We start from the raw sequence: 24,253 nt of genomic DNA on the forward strand, positions 1-24,253 counted from the left end.
GCACTGACATATAGACGTAGTGTATATTCTATATCCCATTGTGACGGTAACTATTCGTTCTACTGGTGCTACATATCAAAAAGATCCTCTGATGGTTGGTGTTAAATGTAAAGTGACCACATGGGATTTGACTTTATACAGCCCTTGGGTATAGCTGAAACTAAGACCATTGTGTCCTCTATTGTTGAGATGCTTCCCAGTAGAAAACCTGCGTTACTAGTTAGAGACACAATGTACCGTGGAGTGCTCAACAAAAAGTACACAAAAATACTGATGATATCTCACTATGCCTAACATTGTTTACTGCTGTAAAAATCCTTTTTTTTTTATTATTAAAGCCGTACACACACATAGACATATCAGCTTGACTGTACTATATTATGTTTTTGCATTCTGATGGTTCATAAAATGTCATTACAACCTTTTTCTATGTAGGTGTCCAGTGGACCGAGTTATTTCTTTGACGAAAACATGCAAGATCCTCTAGAAAACTCTGTGAGTACTCCCTGGACTGCCCATTGAAGTAAACCAAGCATCTGGTATGAGAATGCATATAAATGTGAATGGTTCTCCACAGCAGTTTATGACAACAGGGCCTGACGTCCAAGCACTTGACCCATCCCAGAGATACCTCCTGAACATCAACCTAAAGCAGGGAAGGAACCTGGTCATCCGAGACAAGCGCTCCGGTAGGTCAACACCCTGCAGGTGATCCGTAATAATATACTAACTCTTTATAACATCAAACGGTTCTTTTAAATGTGATAAAAAAAAAATAAAATAAAACTTGGTCGGAAGGATCAGTACAGATCAAGAGATTCCCTATCAGATTTCTTTTACATCCTATAAGAATGCAGTTCCTTGTGTGTCGGCTTTTGGCCACAGTTAGCCCTCTATGAAACACTGCACATACATATGGTGCGTATACATCTTGTTAATCTTGCTGTGTTTATAAACCAGTCAGACAGTGAAAAGTTTTGAATGGGAAATGTTTCTTTGTGTAAGACGGGCTGTGTTCAGTTAACGCATGTGTTTACTAGTGAGGATGACGTGTCTTGTCAAGTGGTGCAAAAACACTAGAGAAGTATGCAGTCCGACCAGTATGACAAAAAACAGACTGGGATAAAGAAATCATGTTGTGTCCTGAGAACACATGATTTGTACATTAAACCGCTGGTATTGCAACTTTTTCTATTTTGAAATGGTATTCCAGGTGTTATGGTAGTGGATTCTTTGCTAAATTTAATTGACAATCAGATGGTCATAACTCTTCCCCTCATGGCTCATGGGCGTTCTCAAAACAAAGCCTGGGACTTGTATTTTTTAAAGAGGAAGAGTTGTCATATCACAAATCACAAATTACCATGTATTAAAATTTTTTTACAGGCCACACCATTTTTTATTTTAAATTATTTTGTTGATGTCTTTGGGTTTGATGTTGGAAATGAGTCTTTTGATTTTCTATGGGAGCATTAGTAGACATTAGTAGATCTATGAAAGAGAAGGGCAGAGGGACACAATTGTGTAATACAAATTGCCACTCATCTTGACTCCTCCCTGACGCCCAGGCCCAGTAGAGTTTGCTTACAGAGAGCAACGACCTCAGGTGGCCAGAAGAGGAAATACAACATGAGAAAATTCATGTGTGGTCTTTATATGTGTGGCTATTTACTGACACATTTTTTGGCATGTTTTAGTTACTTTAGTTAGTTTTACTTTAAGTGAAAATGATAGCTAAAACTGGCCATATCAGATTAATAGGTGCATTCCATAATTTACAACTGATATGACAGCATTTCAAAGCTACATCAATCTTATGTATTTGAAAATGTAAACCCTTCAGCTATACTGTGGTTTTAACCACTATTATATATTGCTGCCCCCGCGACCCAACTCCGGATAAGCGGATAAAGATGGATGGATGGATATATTGTTGTAGCTCCCGTAGCTTTGGGAAATCACCTTACAGCGAAATAGTGAAAGGACTTCCTTCTTGGAATGATGCTTAACTGTTTTTTTTGTGCCTGGTGGCAGAAGACCCTCCAAGCCCAGTGCCATACTCCCTGCTAGTTGAGACCTTACTTTCCCTGACAAGATGGCACCATGATGATGCAATCCCCACACGCCCCCTGTCTCTCCACTGTTTGCCCAACAATCAACACCGTGCCAAAAGCTCACCAATGGCATACATTGTCATTACATATTCTGAAAGGACCCACGCCACCAGCCCCCACTCCTTGGTTTTTGTTCTCCCCTTTTTCCCATTAATTTCCATCGTCACCGTTCTCAGTCATGCCAGAGCTTTTCTCCTTGCTAGCTGCCACATTCTCCTCCTGTCAAGTTGCCTGGAGGTTTCCCTGTCACAGGCTGGCAGGGTGGAGCTGCTGTGGGTCCTGCCTTCCTTTGCGAGATGTTCATTTGGAGTGGGGAGCTGACAGGCCTGACAGCCCATCCCCACAGGGCCTTTGTCATGTGATTCAAGCCTCCCTGCAGGCTCTCTCAAGCACCCCTTTATCCCCCATACAAATGAAGGCATGGGACTGGCTTTCATTTTTTGGCCAATCTGCATGCAATCGCAGAAACAAAGAAGTCCCATACCCCCACCCCACTCGCAGACAGACTTTCTTAACAGGCTTGGGAGATTAACACTGGTTGCTTCTAGATTTTGGTTTATGGTTGCCTCATGCTGGCGAGTGTTTCTACTCTTTCACAATTAAACAGCTACATCCCTCTGTTTTTGCTATGTGTGGGGTGCACCTCCTCCTCACATATTTCAGTCTCTCACACAACCAGTATGGGGGAAGGGTGTGTGTGTGTGTGTGTGTGTGTGTGTGTGTGTGTGTGTGTGTGTGTGTGTGTGTGTGTGTGTGTGTGTGTGGTCATGTGTGTATTTTCATACACAATGTAGATTTTTACAGGTGACAATATGTTCCACACAAAGTAAACATAGTTTGCATGGAATTACTCACTTTCACCATAGATTGCTATGTAAACCATGTAACTTAACACTTGAAGGTATTTACCACGTAACATTATCTTTCTGATTTGCTCTTTCTTGTATTTAATTGTAGGGACCATTGATCCTTATGTGAAGTTCAAACTTGAAGGAAAACAGTTTTATAAATGCAAAGTGGTTTATAAAAGCCTGAATCCACGGTGGAATGAGTCCTTCTCCCATCCTCTTCGAGACAGAGAGCATGTCGTCGAAGTTCGGGTAGGCGTTGTTTGAATAGAAGTGCACTATTTTATAATGTAAGAGTTGTCTTGTATTAGAGCACACGATTTCTATTAATAATCTTAATTATATTTCTAATATTGTTGCAGGTCTACGATAAAAATCGGACCGCTGATGAGTTCATGGGTTCCAGCACTATTTCCCTAAAGCATCTTCAATTGTACAAGTGAGGGATACATTTTAATATTATATTTTAGGGAATAGATTATCATAAGGATATCCAAGTGGTCATCAGTTCATCATGCCCTTTCTGTATCTACACAGAACCTATGAAATGGAGTTGCATCTTGATGATCCAAAAAGTAAAGAAGATAACATGGGAGTTATTCTTGTTGATGTCTGCTTAATGTTTAGAGATGCCACCATCAAAAGAAGCCCTGTAAGAATATTTCTGATATAAGAAGTATTTGTTGATGCAGTTCTCTGTCCCCAGTCTTCCCTGAATTGTCTTTTATCATGTATTTTTTTCTTTCCATAGAGATGGCGACCAAGGAAGAATAAGGTATGGATTTGTATACCATTACATTTACTATTTTAACGTAACTTAATCAATTCCAAATATCCACAATGCCATCCTGAGTTCAACTTTGTCATGTACATGGTAGTGCTCAGGGTTACCCTGATCTAAAGCACTAGGGGGCAGTAGCTGACTGTACTATGGTGCAACAAAGAATGAGGTGTATGCTCTGGACTCAGGCTTTTGTGTGTAACCTTGGTTTCAGCACAGCCTATTTCTTTTGTGGTTTTATTGTGAACCTGTTTTGCAATGCTTATTATTATCAGTGGTAGCATTTGCTGTGAAAAAAGTATGGTACAATATTACATTCTGATCAAAACCAAAATAATTTTGACTGAATACATTGCCGTGAAAGAGCCCTTGAATGAATATTATAGAGCAGTTTTTGGTTTTGTAGTAAACAAAGTTCCATCTCATCTCAAGTGGTTTTCAATATATTGCAGCTGTAATTAGTTTCAGAGTGAAATAGGAGGGTTGCTGTTTGAGACTCACACTGCAGCGAGTGGGTTTATATTCACACCTATGTAGTCACTACATCTGCCACTGTTCAGTCTCTTGATGGTCCAGTAGACAATCTCAATTTGAAATTAGATGACAAAGGAATGAAGCAATTTTCATACACATTGTAGGTTATCCGTTACAGATGGTTAAAGATACTCAAAGGGAGACAGAAATGTGTGATGGGACTCTTCACAATGTTCTGCTGCCTAAATCACAGTGCTAATTTAACAATGTAACAATGCCATTTGTTTCCCATTTCATTTTTGACAAACGTACAATATCTTATTGCATTTAACACCTATCCTGGAAGTGCTGAATACCCAGCTCTTACAGCTTCACTCCCCCTCTTCCAGAACATCGTTTTCTCCCTCTGTGTTACCACCACAGAGACAGGGAATGGCAAGTGCCTAAGTAAAACTCTGCTGTGTGATAGTGTTTCAAACAGGAGGGGGGTGTATGGGAGAAGTGGGAGAGGGGCTCTGCTGTTCGAGGCATGTTGCCAGTGTGGGATGCCTAAGATCTGCAATGCTGATAATTCCCAGGCATAGCGGGCAATAACCCAGATGTTAGGATGTAATATCACAGCTGTGGATGGACAGCGCTGAGGTACCAGCCAAATGGACCTGGGTCTGAGCTTGTCCCCATGCTGTCCAACCATATGGAAGCAATCGCACAGCCCTTTTAGGACCAGGAATAGATTCTCTTTAGGGGCCACTTACAGTTAAGTGGAATTGTTTTATTGGCCGCTGAGATAGAAATGTGTCCAAGATAAACACTTGGGATGACTTGGCTGAGGCCTGTTTTATATCGCTCCTCCACTCCCTCTGTTCCTCTTCTTTTGAAAGGGCTGATATTTATAGGGCTGTGCCTGTGGTATTCCATGTTAATTCAGGTCCCTGAGATATGCTTTGATCCCCTCCGGATTGGGTGGCAATGTGGGTTGTGACCCCGTAGTGAAGAGGAGGGGCCGTAGTGGCAGGGGAGTTGTAGTGGGGCTGTTTGAAACAGCGTCGCTGGGGCAGTCGAAGGAGCTGGGCAATCAAAGAGGCTAGAGCAGATTACGGGCATGCTCTTTAATTACAGAGAGCCCTACACAACCTCTCTGCTGTTTGTTTTTACAGCCCTGGCCTATCACCGCATGGCCTCAAGGGAACTCTAAGATGGAAACATATCAAGGCCTCTCTCTCTCAGTCTCTCTGTGAGACACGGCAGGAGAAGTGGATTATTTGCTTTGCTTGTCCTTGATTTCTAAATAATCCTCAAATGCACAACATCTATGTTAGTTCCCTCGATTCACTTAAGTAGAATGTATTGGTTATTTTGCTGGTTAAATAAATATTGGATGAATTTGCCAACATGCAGTAAACTGGTGCTGGCCATACCTACTGCATGTATGCATAATTTGCTGATGAGAGAGCTGTGCGGTTTGCATCATTACTCACTGCTGCCTGCTGTCTCTTGTGCAGTATGCCAAGTGTCCTGCCTCCCCACACTCAGTCTGGAAGCCAGTGATGAGTGGGACTGTCACAGCCAGGGACATCTGGCTTCTCGCTGACGTCCCTCTCTTCCTCGCTCTCCAGGAGCCTCCATGGTGTGGCTTACCTGTCAGCAGAGATGTGCTAATGTGCTCCAACAGAGATGTGCTGTATAGTGTGGACCTTTGTCCTACTTTCACGCACTCTGTGAACATGATGAGGTGCCAGGCTGAGGCAGGAGCAGGAAAACATCGGGGAGAGCACAGAGCTTCCACACATGGAGCCTTAAAAAAAAATAAAAACTGTCACTGTCTGTGTGTATCTTTGCCCTGCAGCAGAACCAGGCCGCGCTATCCACACAGCCAGCTGAGACACAGAGGAATCAGCTGAAGAACCAGATGTGGACTGGGGTGCTTGGTATCACCTTGGTGGAGGGACAGGACCTGCCAAAGCATGGCCGTGGGGACATTTACGTGCGCTTTCGCCTTGGTGATCAGAAGTACAAGAGCAAGGTTGGACTTGCTTTTTTAAAAGTCTTTCTCTTTTCCCACTTCTCCTACACTGCCTTTTCTCATGCTACTCTGTCTTTTTAATGTCTGCTCTTTAGACTTCAAGTCTTTCTTCCCAGCCCCTATTTCTTACTTCCCCCGCTTCTCTCACAGCAGGTGCCTGTCAGTGACTCACCTCCACCTTGGCTCACTGGGCCATGGCAGAGGCAGCTCATTAGACTGGGCAAGGCTGCCACTCACTTTTCCCTGTGCTTCGGGTGCTGGGCTTCATTGCCTTCATTTGCATACCCAGCATGCCCTGTTCATCTACCTGTACTTGTTGGCCTCCCCCCTGATGATTCCATGGTGCACTTGTCTTGTGTTGTCGTGTCATTTCTTTGTAAACCTCTCTGCTTTCCTCTCTGCTTGTTTGTTTGTTGGACAAAGCTGATTCTAATTGGAAGCTGTCAGTGTTTACAATCCCAGAGTGGCTACTGAGGTGTACACATACAAGCACACACAAATAGAGGCACATACACACAACACACCTCTTTTTCTCCTCTCCTGCCTCGTTCTGGTTGGACTGAATAAAGACTTTATCCATGTCATGCAGGTGCTGCTCAGTCTGATAATGCATTATACCTGACATTGCGTCAAAGTGTGTGTGTGTGTGTGTGTGTGTGTGTGTGTGTGTGTGTGTGTGTGTGTGTGTGTGTGTGTGTGTGTTTCCATGTTACTGTATGTGCTGAATCTGTCTTTTCTGCCCTCAGAACCTTTGCATTCAGGCCAATCCCCAGTGGAGAGAGCGGTTTGACTTCAATCAGTTTGAAGATAACCAGGAACCTCTGCAGGTAGAGGTGTACTCAAAGAGAGGAAGGAAGTGTGAGGAATCATGGGGGTTGTGAGTATTTCCTAGTGGGTAGTGTTAATTTTGTTCACATTGGCTCCCCCACAGAATGAGTTGGCCTTATGTGTTTCAATGGAACTATTTTCCTTTTCTCTCTCAGGTTTGAGATTGACCTATTGAGACTTCCACTTAATGAGAGGCAGCTCTACACTCATGTGCTGGACCCAGGAAAGGGCAGGCTGGTGTTTCTGGTCACCCTGAGACCCTGCTGGGGAGTCTCCATCTCTGACATTGAAACAGCTGCCTTGGAGAACCCTGATGAGAGAGACACAGTAGTGGAGAGATTTGTAAGTTATTTCTTGTTATGGATTATTTTTTTTATCTAAAAAGAGAGTCCACACATATTGGTATAACATCCTGCTGCCATTTAGAGTTTAGTCATGTCAGCTGATTCAGTAAGAAATACAAATATGTTGTATGGATTTTATCAAGTGCTGGTGGGCACATTTTCAATAACATGAATATAATTCTGTTACTTGCCAGGTGTTAAGAATCCAATTTCACGTGCTACATTTATTAACGATGCTCAGAAAAGGTGTTTTGAATAAGATGTTTTTAATTTTTTTTCAGAGCTTAAAGAACTCACACAAGTGTGTGGGGGAGGTTGGCTTACTTCAGGTCAAAGTTGTAAAGGCAAATGATCTTCCTGCCACAGACCTCAATGGTAATCCATAACAACAATTTACTTCTCTGTTTTCTATCCTCATGGTCATGGCTTTTTCTTCATTTACATTAAATAATAACATGTCTATCATTTGTAGGAAAAAGCAACCCTTTCTGTGTTGTTGAGCTCGGTAACAGCAAACTTCAAACTCACACAATCTACAAGACCCTCAATCCGGATTGGAACAAAGCCTTTACGTTGTAAGTAAGACAGCTGGGGAAAAAAAACAGGACATCTGTCTTATTCTGTTGTGTATTGTTGTATATTTTTATGTGAATAACATGTTTCTTAACTCTTATATTACAGCCCAATAAAGGACATTCATGATGTGATAGAGTTAACTGTCCTTGATGAAAATGGAGACAAAGCCCCAAACTTTTTGGGGAAATTAGCAATTCCATTACTTACTGTAAGTTTGTGTATGATCAGCAACTACATTACTACTGTGACAGGATTTAGCGTGTCTTACATATTAATATCTGATATACAAAATCTATATTTTTTAATTCTTAAAGGTTCAGAATGGGCAGGAGATATGTTTGTTCTTGAAGAAAGAAGACTTGGGAGGTACATCAAAAGGAACCATCACACTCGTGCTGGAGGTTATCTATAACAAAGTAAGGATCAAACTAAACATGTTCAAGCCTGTTCAAAATGTGATAATGATCCATATCATATAGAGGGAAGTAAAAAAGTAGTTAAACTGCAGTGTTTATTTTGTTCTTTTTGTGTCCCAGGTCAGAGCTGGAATCAGAACCTTTCAACCGAAAGAGACAACATTAATGGAGGAAAACGTGAAGTTCTCCAAAAAGGTTAATTGCTATTGATGTTTTTAGCAGATGGAATAAAAAGACTTGCCAGTATGTTCCCCTCACATCCCAATAATATAGTAGCCGCAACAAAGCTACACAAGGTTCGCAGTGTGGATTGGACATAGTCAAACTAATTTATTTAATTGGCTTCAAACATCTAACTTCACAAGTAGCAAACAAGGGATTATAAAGCTGATTGAACCGCATTGCAAAGTCATAAACATTATGTCCAGCATCAAATGATACTAACCGGTGTTTTGTTCCAATTATTTTCTATTAGGTTCTTGCCCGGAATATTTATCGGGTTCGAAAAATCAGCACAGCAGTTCTGTACACGTTACAGTACATTAAAAGCTGTTTTCAGTGGGAGAGCACGCAACGGAGTCTAATAGCCTTTCTGGTAAGTCATTGCCTCACGTTAATGAACTCTCTTTAAGCCTCAGGGCAAACAAGTTTTGTCCCATTTCACTGCAGCCCAGTTTTAACTCTTTCACTTTATTTGAATTAGATGTTGGGGAGAATCTTTGGTTTAGTCATTTTCTCTCCCGCTAGTCTTTTTCCCATGAAACACAATGGCTGCCTTCTGTTTTTATCCCATGCGTATGTGATGGATGTGCTTTATCCTTTAAATCAAACCCCACTTGGCTTTCCTTCAGTTCTGATGACATTAGAGTATATTTGAAGGGGTGGGTTTTGGGCGTTTGTACGTCTGACTTCTTAGCAAAGCCTCCTAGCCCGGGGGACGGTGTAAGGAGGATCACAGTCTCAGCTTCCTTGGGTGGAGGAGTGACAGTCTGCCTCCAAGATTTGAACCTTGTTTAAATGTCTCTGTTTAGCTGTTTTTAATGAGGGTATGTGATCTAAGGTCCTAAGCTTAAATAATCTTAAATCACCCTGTGAATCCCCCTCAGTACAGCACATGTAATGTCATGATTAAGAGTGTACACTTGCCATGAAAGCCCTGCCAGCGTTGTGTCAGGGTGAGGAAGCGGTCACAGACAGGGTGTGTGAAGAAGTCTCTTTTTCACCGCCTTTCTTCTCTCTGCTCTGTCTCAGAATGACATGCAATTCATACCTGGTGTATTCTGTAAGCCCTTCTCACTGATCCTAAGGTGCAAATCCCCCCAGGCAATGGCCAGGCTCAATGTATCACAGCCTTTAGAACAGCAAGGCACACAGACAGGCAGGCGGACACACAGACAGGAAGACAGAGAACAATGCAGGCGATTGTATAAGGATAGAGTGGGAGGGAGGTTACTATCTGGGAAAGAAAGTTGGAGCACAGAAAGAGGAAGACAGTTGGGTAAGAGTGCGGTCTACGAAGGCAGATAGCGAGAGACTTGGAAGTAGGGATATGGGCAGGAGAGCAGGCGGATAGGCAGGCTGACAGGTGACAGGTCAGCGGGATGGGGCCATCTTCTTCCACCTATAATTAGATCCTCCTCAGGCGATGGAAGTGTGTGGTGGCACACTCTAATAGTTAATTTCCACTTCTACTCCACCTGCTGTTTAGGAGTGCAGCACACAAATAGAAATCTTAGAATGAAGGAAAAAGGCTCACACACTTACTATTTCCATCAGGGTCATCATTGTTACTGTTCATTGTTCATTATATTTTTGTCAGCTGCATGTGTCATCTGCTCCCTGCCAATGAGAATGGTAATTCTTGTGACATTGACTGTAGCTGCTTTGTCCTTTTTATTTAAAACAATTGCTCTGTTTTTCGGACACGAACATCAGCACACTGGTTGATATTTTTAAAAGCAGACAGTAACAGAGTAGTCAGTGTACGCTTTTGTCCTCGACGAGGTGTGCTTGAAATAGTAGTGTCGAAGGTGCATGGCGAGAATTGCCCAAACAGAGTGAATCTGCCACTGTGTATTCATCACCCACTCATCAGCAGACTGAGAGTTCAACAAGTGAAACGTTCTTTTTTTTCAATGATTATTATATTCTCAACAAGTAACAAGCACAGTGAAACATGCAAATCACATTAAATATTGCATGTAATGGATAGTAACCGGAAAAACTCTGAACTTCAGTTAGTGAGGGCAACAACTAGGTCTTGACTGACTGTCATTACAAGCCTAGTGCCCCTAGTGCCATGCCGCTATCCACAGTAGTGCCCCTACCCACTCCAAGGGTAGCTGTACAGCCACTCCTCCTCCTCCTCCAAGTCATCATTTGCAATTAAGTTAGTGTTTGGAGCTGTCTAAAGCAGCATGCCACCATGTGCCTTAATGAAACCAGCTCCCACTCCTATCTTTATATCTTTAGGCAGTGGTAATAAGGTAACTGATTCAGACATTGACAGATGGCCTCTGCTTGCCTCTCAGATGTGCATAATTATACCACTAGTGTCTGCTCTTTTCCACAGTGGCAGGCAGCGCAGGGCTTCTCAGGGTATGCCAGTAGGAAACGCTGCAGTGGTGGGTCGAGCTTTAATATACATTACAATACATTATTTATCAAGCAGGCAGACCGGGTCTACCCTTTTACACCATATACATCCTGTAATGCATTACCGCTGTTGTGGTTTCTACTGGGACTGCGGGATGCTCGCTAGTGCTTTACCAGGAATACTTAGCCATTATATCACTCAGTCCCACAGGCCAATTTTCTGACCTCCACACAGCATGCAGTCTACATTTGTATCCTGTTTATGTAGATTCATGTATGCATTATGAAGTGGATGTTGGTGTGTGGTGTGTAAGATATTCAAATTGTGTGTACGGGATCACTGCTTTGGTTCACGTTAACTAAGTGACTGGGAATGTGAAAAAATTATTGAGTTTTTGTCTTTTTTGTTTTTCTTTGGAGAAGTCTTCTTTGTTCATATTAAGATAACTTTTCCCTTTGAGTGGCAATCAGAAAGCTATACACCCAGGAACATATACCTTTTGCATTTACAGATTGATGGTTTATTTGGTTTTATGCTGCTGTTATTGTTTGAGGAAAGGAGACTACCTGCAGTATTGTCACTGTTTGCGAGTGCAGGAGGGTACTTGTTTTGATTGTGCAATCTCATCAGCAGAGTCCATACTGTTTGAAGTCTCCTTCAATTTGCCACCAATGTGTAGCAGTTTAAAATAGAATTTCTCTAATTAGGTAAAAAAAAAGAAGAAAAACTCTTTCTCACACATTTAAACAAACTTTTGGCAAATCCTCATAAACATTTTCATCAGTGAACGGAAATACAAACAAGAAATTTAGATTTTTTTTCTCCCTCTTCTTGTTTATGCTACAGTAATGAGCCTAGGATCCGCACTTTTCAAGAGTTTGACAACAGCATGCTCCTTTCTCTGAGAGAGAGGAAATGTGACAGCTAAAATCTTCATAAAATAATGTCCTTTAGATGTGCTTTTCACTAAGACTGAGCGAGATGAATGTGCTATACATCAGCAGTGACTGCGGAGGGGTCACCCAGAGTTCTTTGCTGCACACAAGAATAGGACCTGTAGATGGAGCTACAGCACTGCTGGAAACGTAAATGGAGGCACTTAGGAGATCAGTTACTTTTCCCAACAGGACCCATTCGTGGGAACAACTTGGAGTGAAATCCTCCATTCTGTGCATTTTACACCCAGGAACACAAGTTTCTTTCACAAAAAAAGAAAAGAAAAAAATAACTAAATTAGCATGTATTAATTAGCCAGCCAAATTAATCTGTTTCAGAAGTTTAAAGTTGAGAACAATTTTGATTTAGATGAAATGGATGAAAGTTAAAAAAAGAAAAAGGATCATTTACACTTGAAAGCTGATTTTGAGCTTTGCTGTCATTAGACCGCTTTAAGTATTTAAGTAGAATTAATATTTTAACACATGAGCTACCTCATCTGTCAGGAGTTAGACTAGAAAGAAACCTGTATACCTTATGTGAGTATTTGAACCGTTTTCTTTTTGTAACTGCCAGGTAGCAACCGCTTTAGACATCATTTGACAGCCTGTGAAATGCTGATTGCCACACATCACACACTGTAAAGATGGCATTTGATGAATGTTTGATGCCATGCAGCTGTAAACACACTTGGCAGCTGCAATGGGCACTTTTTTGGGGGGCTGATAGAATCATCGTCTCCCCAGATGAGAGCAGGGCAGGGTCAGATCTGGCTCCAGAGGTCTCGGGAGACCAGCTGTGTAGAGCCACAGCAGTCGGGGCCATTAACAAGAACACCAGTCCTGCCGAGATCAAAGCCATAATCAGAGTTGTCATAATTGGTCTTGTTAACACTGTCCCTGAAAATGAGATGCTTTGTGAGTCTTGGATCTGCCTATTTGTGGTTTACTGCATTGCAGTGTGGCCGAGCTTTTGTGAGAACAGCGAGAGGACTGTGCACGCCTGTGAATTGTCTCCTTGTTTCTGTTCTGCATCTGTTTTATTCTCTATTTGAAAAAGTTGTAGGCCTTATAGGAGTGGGTTTCTTCAGTCTCATGGGGGTTACACTCTCCATCTCCATGGCTGAGGGAGTTCTCACAGACTGTGTAGTGGGAATGTGTCTAGTAGGAGAGAAAAAAGATGACAGTGATGGCAATTTGTGTATTCATGGTTTTGAGCCTGAGATCTATTAATTATTAAATGATAGGCTATGACTACTTGCAAACTGCTCAGTAGTGTCTCCTGATTTAACACAGTATTATTATTTAGCTGCCCTGAATGTGTCAGTTGATAGATCTGGAGGATGGCTGAATGCAGTGTGTAACCTTGAAACATGTCCCCTTATTAGTGGGATCAATAATCTTTCTTTGCTTATATTCACTTCATTAGATCTTTGAAATTGTTCCTACTTTTATATATTTTAGGACATACATTTTAGTCCTGAGAAGAAATTTGATTCAATTTATAATTTAGTAATAAGTCATTTTTAAGTTAAAAAGTGTCCTCAGATTAATTATAGCTGACTGCACTGACTAAACATGTAGAGCTTCATCTGTCATACTTGGTCGTTTTATATTGTGTGTGTTTTCATGTGTGCTTTGTGTTTAACCCCATTGTGCGTGCCATATCATAATGACTGCCTTTAACATACTCGCCACCTTTCGAGTCACAGAGGACACTTTTCCCCAGGCAGAGACGCGACCTCCCGGCCCCTGTGCGTGGCTGTTCCGGGGCCGGTCTTGGCCCCGGCGCGTTAACGTGCGTGTGAGCTGAGCTGACAGGGAGAGAGAATCCATGCCACTCCCTCCCCACCTCCTCAGGGGAAAAGGCTCGCATGGCAGATCTGTCACCCAGGAGGTCGCTCAGTGTTAACGCTCCCGACACAGATTAAACACTAGTGGCCAGTGCCGGAGTGCAGGGTCAGTGTAGCCACCACTGACAGGCACCACGGGGCCCCCGCTGACTGCCCTGCTCCAGCCTCGTACTGGCGCTACTCGAGCCCTGGCATGTGTCAGACAGGCGGGGGGACAACGGCCAGAGCTGGCCCTGTGAGCAAATGATAATGCTTTGCCTTGCACGGCTGCTCTTCCTCAATGCTTTGATAAGAGCTGCTATCACCAATTTTAAAGATTTATTTTTAGTTTTGAACTTACCCAAAGAATGTAATTGTTTCTGCTTATATTTAGCTATGGCTTTATTACTAAAATGTGCACGCTTGTTACTTTTTTTAACTAAGCTTTTGTAGAGCAAAATATTAGTAATAGTAGTAGTAATAGTAATAATTGTAAACAAAGTGGTAAAATTAACCACTTAACTTAAGTAACACAAATACAGTAAATATCAATGTTACTACACTCTATTAGATTTAAAAATTGAATTGTGAATTGCTTCACACTCCAGAACTGTTGGAGCTGATTTCATCCCGCTGAAGAGGGACATGAGATTCCACATTTTATTGCTCTCACTCATATGTAGCCTCTCTCTCCCCCCCCCCCTCCCCTCTTCCTCTGTCTCTGTCTCTCTCTCCCTCTCCCCAGTTGATAAGACTTGAGCTGAGCTTATGTGAAATATTTATTCAGCGTTACCTCAAAGCACCATGGCTGCCCACACGCTCTACCTGCCCCGAAGAGAAATCTTATCTGTGCTTCCTCTGCCTCCGACACCCCCTGAAAGCCTGTCCCCACACTGGCCCAAGCTCAACACAAATTACATGTCTCATTGCTCTGCGTTTACAGCTACTTTAAAGCCTGCCGCTCCTGTCCCAAACATAAGCCCTCAGCCAGACTCTGTTTTAGCCGGGCTGAAAAAAAAAAGAGAGACCTGCGTGAGCTGAGCTGCTACTTGTGCCGTGATTCATTATTAATCTCTTTTTTAATAAAATAATATTTTAATTGAGAAAGTAATGTAGATTAATTTTACTGCCCTTGATTTCACCCAGAAAATGAACCTCTCTATCAAAGTAAAGACTATTCCAGGTTTCCTATTTGTTTGTTTTTTTAAATAATAATAATAATAATAATGATTTATTTTCTTGGTATTTCTATATTCCATTTTTGCACATAGTCACATGTACAGACTGGCCTTTTTCTGTCCATTACACACACACACACACACACACACACAAAAAACACACATACACAGGGACAACCATACACATACATGCACAAACCCTGCAGCCTGTTGTCAGTTCTGTTAAGCTCTTTCAGTATATGTTCACGTAATCTGGCATCCATCCACAGCCCCCATGACTGACTCTCATAACGCTGGCTGCCGCTATCCTCGCTTTGTTTAGCTTTCCAAGTGGAGTGCAACTGAAGAGAGTAGGGAAGATACAGCCAAGATGAAATCTTCCGTGCTTTTGGATGATGGTACATAGTCTTAAAAATAAGGGTATTTTTGAAACGTACCACGTTAAAAAAAAAGGTGTTTTTAGTTAGCTGTTTTTTTACAGCAACAGTAATGATATTGTATGGCCCCATGTGCTCTGACATTACTCCAATTAACAGTATTATGTGTGTTATACTGATGTGACGCCTATATTTATAGCCTGTTATCTGCCATAGTGTATAAGGAAAGCATTTGGCACCCTTGCAGTCTGATAGTACGTCTGCCAGTCAGTAGTTTGGGTTGGTAGACTGCAACCCCCTTCTCTGTTAATCAATTTACAGGATGGTAGAAACTCTTATAGAGGGTGTCTTTGTCCCTTTGTTCCTGCTACGATCCCTTCTTCCTCTCCTGGGAGAGTGTGGGTGGTGGGAGTTGCCATGCTTGCTCAGCTTTAAGTTATTTTATTCACACTTTTAATCGCTGAGTGCTTTATTATTAGGTACTGGATTCTGCTGGCCAGGGGATCTGCATGAGAAGGCGCAGAATGCATTTAGTGGAATCATATTAATGGCACTATAAAACAAATCTGTCAGGCCGTTCTTAACCCTGCTGGCAGAATTGCTCTGCCCGGGGTTGCCCCCTTCTCCAAGCGCTTACAGGTGGCTAAGGAGAGTGCATCTCCATCATCTACTCCACCGTGTGCTAATAATTTTATTAATTCATTCTTTTTTTCTCCCTTGGCACCCTGTGCATAATCATACACACATTTTTCAGCTAAATGGTGTTTGTCAAGGGAAGTTTCCTACATTAGAGACACTCCTCCCAGACATACATACCAACACTTCAATTACAAGTCGTTTGTTATCCAGTTCTGCTGTGTGTGAACCTAAATGCTCAGGTATATCATTAATTATTACCTCCCTTGCTTTTGTTTGTTGCTTTATGGCCTTTTTAGTTAAATAAATGACTGTTTTACCACTCGTGCAACATATTATTAGCATTGTCGTGTTTAAAAAGTTCAAGGTTTTACTTGTTGACAGGTGAAAAAATACGCAGTCAGGCCCTTAAGACTGAAATGGAGCCTCTTTGATGGCAATTAAAATGTGTATTATTTTTTATAGAAATTTACACTTGCGTGTTGCACTTTATCCAACATGTCCTTTAATCACTCAGCTGCTTGCTAATAAAACATAAACCACTTAGTGGGGAATTAGTTCTGTCTCCATTTCACAGAAACTCTGGAGAATGTGGGGAGACAAGGGGAAGGTTTAGTCCTGCCTCTGCTCATTACTGTGGGATGTCTGACGGCAAAGTCTCAATCTGTGCACCTGAGTAAAGGAATCCGAGAGCTTTTCCCAGATGTTTCTCTGGATCGTTTTTATTAGTGTTAAAAAAGCATGTAAATCCTGAACACATGGGCTGACATACCATGAGGGAGGAATTGAGAAGATATTCCTGACAGTTTTGGTTTATACCCTCATTTAAGCATTCAGTTTAGACACAAGGCATTGTATTTCAGTAGGCTTTTATCTTGTCCACTGAGCCAGAACACGGTGAGCAGAAATTTGCATTAGTGGGCGATTATGAATACCTGTGACAGATTCTCTCTGCCGGCTCCCTGGGCGGAAATGAATTGGCTCCCTCTGTTGACTTGCACAGGAAGACAGAGACCAAGCAATTAGACTTTAGTGGTTAATGTAGCAGCTTTTGCAGGGAGGGCAAGGAGGTTCAACATTCCTGCTGGGCTCATGTCAGTTTTCAGGCACATTCCCCCCCCTTTTCTTTTTCCTTTTTTATGAGAATACTGGGAATATGACAAGCTACCTGTCTGCCAGCCAGCTGAATTCCTCTGGGGTGAGGGTAGCTTCGCTTTAGAATTGCCTCATGGGAACTGAGGTGACAACACATGACTTAGGTTATTCATAACAGAGAGAAGATGTACTGCAGCTACCTCTGCACATCATGCATATTCATTGTTTACCTTTTTTTTAATCCCCCACCAGCTCCAGTTTGTTGCTGTAGATGTCAAATGAGCTCTTACAAAAAATAACAATTAAATATTGTTTGTTTCTTTATACCTTGGTCATCCAGCTGTGTTTCTGCATGACGCTTTGCCTCACCTATCTCCCAGGTTGTATTGAGGGATAATAAGCAGTACAGTGGTAAAGCCTAGGGCAGTTTGGCCACAGTGTTGTCTGCTTTACTCATGGTTCACAATTTCCCTGGTGGCCGTTTGAACCTAGGCCTGGTGTGGCAGTAGGTAGACTGGCCCCCAGAGCAACATACACGGGCTCTGTATGGTTGCTATGACAGGAGCAGTCTGCTGTTTACAGGCCTGCTATTGAGGCCTGAAGGCCCCAGTGGTTCACGTCCTGTCTCAGGCTTAATTCGAACATATTGTTCATAGTCTAAGCAGCCTCCAGCTCTTTGAGTCAGACTGCACAGTGCCACCATCGTGTGGGTCCAGCTTCGCAGTTATACTTAACGTTTTGAAATAAACTTTGTAAAAAAAAAAATTGTTAAGGAAGTCAGATCAAAGTAACTGTTGGAAAAGGATGCATTAATTATAGAAAAAATATACAAAGAATGAGGAAAAATTTACATTGTTAAAGATGTCGGTGGTAAATAGAAGTGGACCATATGTTGGATACATTGGCACATAATCACACTATAATAGATTTCAAGATTCAACTTGCTGTGGGAGACATTTTTATTTCATCCCTGTCAACCGGTTGGTGTGATCCTCCTCACACATTCCTGATAATTTCAGCTGGAGACAGACTCATTAGGCTGTCACTAAATGGGTTTAAATGCAGCCGTCCAATTAGTGCTCTGCTGTGAAATGCAGTGGGTGTTGTGCAACGTGCTTAGCACCACTTCTTTACAGAATTATGAGGGATTACTCATTCAGTGTGATCCATCTTATTTCTGCTAGGGGTCTTGGCTTTTCTCAGTATCACCGCCACGGAGGGGGTAAATGTTGCAAATGCTTCTCCAGTTGCCATATGCGCCTCGTCAGAGAGCTTCGCTGCCTCCGAATATAAGCGGATTTGATGTGCTAGTTAAAAGACAGCATACCATGCCTAGCCATGTCATACTTTCTGTTATGCAGTAAGGCCCTCTGCCAGCGCAGTGTTATTGGTGTATTTAAATAGGATTTCAAGATATTAAAAGTTGTCCCTGAATGTCTGTTACTTTCAAACCACTAAGAGTAAAATCTCTTGCCATCGGCTGTAAATCTCAGAGGCTTTACAGTCTGTAGTGCTTTTCGTGAGATTTAGAATGTGGTTAAATCCATTATATATTTTGTTTTGGGAACAGGCTTGCTGAGATTTGAAAGCTGGGTCCCTGCTATGGTGTGATGGGCTTTGCGTTATATTGTCATGTCCTGTCTTCTCAGATCTTCCTTGTGACGGTGTGGCACTGGGAGCTCTTCATGCTGCCCCTCTTCCTGCTTCTGCTCCTTGGCTGGCAGTACTTCCAGCTCACTGGGGGGAAGGTCAGCCCAAACCTGGACCTGGTGAGTGACACTGACGAGGACTGTGAACACTTTAGTATTCATCCATACACATCTGTAGATGCATGCTGCATCTTTTTGGCACACATTGGGCAAATTGCAGTTTTACAGTAATCTCAATTAACAACTCTTACACTTGCATGTACACTTTATAATATAGGAGCTGGTGTATAAAATGCACCTCACAGTAAGCCAGTTGTAGGAGCATTCCACATGTTTTATAGCTGGTTAAACTAGTTTCTACATTTTCTCCAGAGGTCCAATAAAACACCAAGCAGTAAGAAGCCACTAAAATCAAATCACTGCAAATGTATGTGTAGCCTATAGTCTGTTGATTTTGTCTCATCGTTGATTTAGTCTCATCACATCTGTAAATGCCGGACTGTGGTTCTCTCCAAAACATACTACTATTTCCTCTCTATCTACTGTTATGGAAATTATGTTTGCCCTACACATGTCTGTGAAGGTTAATGCTGTTCACACTTCTGACTGCCCTCCAATTTCACTGTGTTGTAAGCCTTCACACCGGCCAGCCAGGGGCCTGGCCTACTCACACACACCCTCCCCAAAGCAACATCCCCACTCCGGTGATTGTGTTTATGGCTGCTGGCAAAGATGCCGTCCCTGGGCAATGTTAAAGCCCAGGCTCACCCTCATATCCAGTGTTGAGACACTGCCACCCCTCTGTGACCCTCTGGCCGGCAATGACACAGCTCTGTTCCCAGGCAATGTCACAGTGTGCACCACATTGGGGTCAGGGATGACTTGATATAAAGTGATCTAGGCAACAGCATCCAAATTAAATGTTTTTTTGTTTTTTTTTCCCCCTCTTTCTGTTTTTCTGTGTGCTTATGTTGTGGAGAAATGAGATTGCTTTGGTGTGACAGTGTTTCTGTGAGGAAGGGCCTCTTTCACCTCTCCTTTTGTGTGAGGTCACCCCTGTGATGCAGTCTCTATGGAAACAAGCCTCTCCCAATAGGGGTGAATGTACTCAAAGAAAATTTCATTACTAGGTGTTTGTTAAAAATGCTCCAGTGCCCACATGTCCCGTTCGTTTGAAATCACCCTCTACCCTTTATTTTCTCTTAGGTGAACATGAGCATGGGTGACGACGAAGAGGAAGACGAGAAGGTATTTTATCTTGTCTCTTTCTAACAATATAAGGGATAATATGTTTTGGTGGAATGTTAGCACTCAGTTTTCACTATAAACATAAATCTTTTTAGGTTACCATAAACACCGACTGTTTTTCATCCTGACATTACTCAGTGTTATGTGTAAAAATCATTTTTGAACTTATCAGAAGGGTAAACCCTGCTAATATGTCTTTCTGAATATCCAAGGTTAAATCAAACCTCATAACAATGTTTGCATTGCCTTTGGTGGGTACAAATTCCTGGTTCGGCAAATAGCTCTTATTCTTATACAAATGAACATTTGCTTCTTAGAAAATAGAAAATATTTTACCAAAGAGCCATACAGGTTCTAGTCTGTATTTTAGCATAGTCACATTGATAGTTGATTCTCAGAAGCTCTTTTCTAACTAAGAATAGAAAATATTTTCATGCATCCCAAATGAGGGCAACATCTATGAAAACGTTGTAGCATGTAGATCTCTATTCTGTTCCTCTGAGTATTCAGTGTCACTCCGCCGAGGAACTGCAGCCCCTTGAAAATATATAAAACAAATTTAAACAGCACTGTCAGTTAGATTTTGCACAGATTTTGCCCAGCTGTTTGGAGATAAAATCTGTAGATTTTTGTTTTGTATCATCATTTTCTAAATGGGATAGTTGTGTTGAGAATGACCTTTTACTACCAGAACAAATGAACAAAGTAGAATAACACAGCAGTAATCTTATACTTTGCCCCAAAAGGTTATTATCAGTCATTTTCACTTGTTTATTTTTGAGAAATCATAAAGGATAATGTTTATTAATGTATCGCTCTTGTGTCTCTTGAAAAACATAACAACAGGAAATCTTTAAGTAGCCTGAAAAGTATACTTCCCCACAGCACATAATATTCAATTACACTCATCCTGCTGTTTTCTGTAAAGAAGGAATAGTTAACAGGGATGTGTATTATTGCTTTATGGCAATGAAGTGTGGAAATAACGCAAAGCCTTCAAGCAATGACCCTTGTGCTGCGTGTCTAGGCCCAGGATTCATATCCATAATGCGCTCAATATATTCTGTTGTGATGACCTGGGGCTATGAAAAAAAAGCCAGCTTCTTTAAAAAACACAGGCACATCCACCAAATCCTGTCTGAAAGGATGGGCTAAATCACAGATGAAACTTGCATGATATGTCTGCACACACAAAGTGGGAAGCTGCACTTGCTATCATTGCTAGAAACAGGCAAACTGGTGCTTAAACAAACAGACACTGAAAATTCTGTGTATTTATGAATATTGAATTGAGCAGGATTGCCTTTATGCACTGAATGTAAAGCCATTGCTATATAGAATGATTATTACATGTGTCTTTACCTTGACACCTCAATATATAATAAAGTATGTTTACTTTTTTAGTTTAGGATATGGCAGTGATTTTAGAAAGGTTTAAGATTCTCTCAATATGCTGTGTGTGTTTCCGAACTCTTAAAGCTTGTTTAAAGGTTTTCCAAGAGCCTCCCTTAGCCCTTTCACACTCAGAGGAAATTAAATATCTCCTTTCATTTACTAATTAAGTCACCCATGTTTGTTTTAAGCTGTCAGCTTTAATTTAAAGTGCCTTTTTTGAAAGTCTTGTTATGGTCTTGCTGTCACTTGAATGTGATATGCAGTTAGATCAAGCAGTGTAGCTTTACACCTCCTATCAAAGTCGTCTTTAGAAATATTTGGGGTTAAAGAGTGATCAGTGTTAAATTTGATGACTTCAAAGCCTTTGCTTTTTTTCCCCTAGTCTTTCCTCCAACATGTGAATAAAGGCTTTTCCCTCTGAGAAGGTTATGATTACCACTCAAATATGTTTTTATCCCCCCTTTTCCCCCTTGAGGAAGGAAATATTTAAACCTCAGACAGAGCAACAAGAATGTGAAGGCATGACGTTAAAGAGAGACGAAAGGCAAGGCAGTGTTACAGCAGGATAATACAGAACAGATTCTCTGCCTGTGAACAAATCTGTCCTCAGGGAAAGGGACAGCTTACAAATTATGTGTGGGCAAAGTGACTTCCCTTTGGCCTTAGGTATCAATTGTGCAGATAGACAATATTTAATCATAACATAAAGAAACAGAGAGGCAAAACAAGTCCATAGATCTCCAATAGAAATGAAAAGGGAGGATGAAACAGCCCTTTCATTGCCCCCTGGCTGGCAGCGCTGGTCTGGGGTTGACTTGTTCCCAGAGCCTAGCCCAGGGGAGATGGGGGGAGGGTGAGGGGCTGGTTGTGGGGGTGCTAGACTGGGCTGGGGGGGGGGGTTTACTCCATCTCTCACCCGATAGTCCACAGTCACCGCTGGGTCTCCTTGAGCACACCAGTCAGACAGACTACCCGTGTAGACACACCACCAAATTAAAGCCTATCAAAGCTTTTTTTGTGTTTTATCCCAGCAATGTTTTTTGGGGGTTTATTGTAGCTCCATGTGAGATAATTTGCCTGGAACACAGGTGTTTTTCATTTAGATGCATGTCTGAGAATTCAAATTTGGCACCGTTTATTCTAATTAGAATGATGCTAAATGAGCTTTTTCCAGCCTTTGATAACACCCCACATGTCTGTGAGAGTATGTTTACCTTTGTGCAGGAGATCAAATTGGTTCTCCATTAACGCACCTTAAAAGGAAGCTTTTACAATTTTATCTGAAATGAGAATATGATTTCACACAGGTTTTCTAATCAGTAGACATTTAGGATTCATTTAGTCCATCCCCAGTTTACCCATCCTCTTCCATTTCAGTTAGAGATCTTTTATTTATTTTTGTTTTCTCTGCACTCATGTACATGCCGAAAGAGAAATGAACAAAGATAAAGAATATCATCAAATGATTAACATAGGAAGGACTTCAGTTTTGGTCGCTAAGGAGATGAAGGATTTCAAGAATCTTAAAGCACATGAATAATGATAATCATGAGAGCTCTGCCTCTCGATCCACACTAAAGAGTACATCTATTTGTCTGTTTTTCCTGTTAGAAATGAAAGCCATTATGGTTTATTTTCCTTTTTGCCGGAGCTGTATTTCTGGCTAAATGTACCTTGAATGTTTATCCAGTGCAGTTAAATAATGTTTCATAGCTCTTATTAGATTTAAATTCTAAATCATGTAATTGAGCCAATCTGATGAGGCTCCATATGGTGTGAGCTATCATTTCTTATGCATGCATGGCTTTACGCTTCCATCAGAAGCTCACAGGTTGTAGTGGCTTTTAGCAGACTATAACAGTGTTCACCGCGTTCAAAATAAACTTAGGATAAAGAGCTCAATTAACACCTGATGTGGAGTAAAGGACAGGACACACATGAAGGTTTGCTCGCCTCTCCCCAATGCAGTAGAGTGGAGTAAGATGATGCATGAACACAGATAGTCCTCTTTCCCCATGATGAGACCATGAGATGGTTATCTCAAAGAAAGCATATTTGTGATAGTTTTCCCTTTTTTGGACAGTGCTGAGCCTCCAGTGTCTGTCCAGTCCAGAGCCCAGTGGGGGAGGCTCTGCTAGTGTGGGAATTGCTCTCTTCCTGCGCCTTTCGTGGAGAAGAGTGGGCCTGACAGTGGGGAGTCTCTGTGTGCTGGCAGACAGTGTGTTCCCAGGGGCTGCCTCATGAAGCGCTGATAAAGGCATTTTGTCTGGACCCTGTCAATGCACACAGGCTGCGGCTTCGGCTGACTTGTAACATAAACATATAGACATCCCCAAGCCTCCTGCTAGGGTCCATCAGAGCACCCTCCCCCAACACTCTTACTCCCCTTCTCCCTCTCACTCTTCCTCTCCTGCCCTCTGTCATCATTCCTGTCATTATTTCCTCCTTTTGATGTGAGGCTTCTCATCCCTCTTTAGCTTGTGTAACTTGTGTTATCTCTAGTCACTCCTCTGCCTCTGGAAGGCTTCACACTCATTGTTATTTCCATCCTTGATGTGATTGCATTTACTGTATTTCATTTTGAGAGCCTCCAACCCCCTCACGTGTTGACGTATTGCTTTGCAAGACCCCGTCATCAGTGCATTGAAAATGAAATAATAATACAGTGTTAGTTGTGACAAGAATCATACGAGTGAAAGAGTGAACACATCCAACTGGTGTTCTAAGCAGGGTGAAGTGTTTTTCTCATACAAAGAAAGTGTAAGGAAAGGTTAGAAAGCCTGGCCTTACAGATTTGTAAAAACATGTTCAAACTTGTGCAGGCTGCTGGAAAGAAATCTCTCCTGCGTTGTGAGGCCCTTGCACTCCTTGTCTAGGTTGTCTAGTCTGCCTGATTGCGGATGGCCAT

At 41.9% G+C, this 24,253-nt stretch overlaps 1 protein-coding gene across 4 annotated transcripts in view; it reads left to right on the forward strand.

Moving 5' to 3' along the window:
* The window catches only part of mctp2a (multiple C2 domains, transmembrane 2a), a 33,033-nt gene that overhangs the window by 3,780 nt on the left and 5,000 nt on the right, over nt 1-24,253 (forward strand). For 3 of the 4 annotated variants that reach the window (XM_078256922.1, XM_078256924.1, XM_078256921.1), the window contains exons 3-19: nt 436-495; nt 578-689; nt 3,072-3,214; nt 3,325-3,401; nt 3,500-3,614; nt 3,714-3,737; nt 6,064-6,240; nt 6,987-7,117; nt 7,224-7,410; nt 7,694-7,787; nt 7,885-7,987; nt 8,094-8,196; nt 8,303-8,404; nt 8,525-8,599; nt 8,880-8,999; nt 18,703-18,822; nt 19,909-19,950. In XM_078256922.1, coding sequence (XP_078113048.1) covers nt 436-495; nt 578-689; nt 3,072-3,214; nt 3,325-3,401; nt 3,500-3,614; nt 3,714-3,737; nt 6,064-6,240; nt 6,987-7,117; nt 7,224-7,410; nt 7,694-7,787; nt 7,885-7,987; nt 8,094-8,196; nt 8,303-8,404; nt 8,525-8,599; nt 8,880-8,999; nt 18,703-18,822; nt 19,909-19,950 — 1,785 coding nt within the window. The remainder of the gene's footprint in view (nt 1-435; nt 496-577; nt 690-3,071; nt 3,215-3,324; nt 3,402-3,499; nt 3,615-3,713; nt 3,738-6,063; nt 6,241-6,986; nt 7,118-7,223; nt 7,411-7,693; nt 7,788-7,884; nt 7,988-8,093; nt 8,197-8,302; nt 8,405-8,524; nt 8,600-8,879; nt 9,000-18,702; nt 18,823-19,908; nt 19,951-24,253) is intronic. The other variant, XM_078256923.1, reaches the window with a different exon arrangement.

Source organism: Sander vitreus, chromosome 8 (assembly GCF_031162955.1).
Source record: "Sander vitreus isolate 19-12246 chromosome 8, sanVit1, whole genome shotgun sequence".
In the NCBI taxonomy this organism is placed as follows: Eukaryota; Metazoa; Chordata; class Actinopteri; order Perciformes; family Percidae; genus Sander; species Sander vitreus.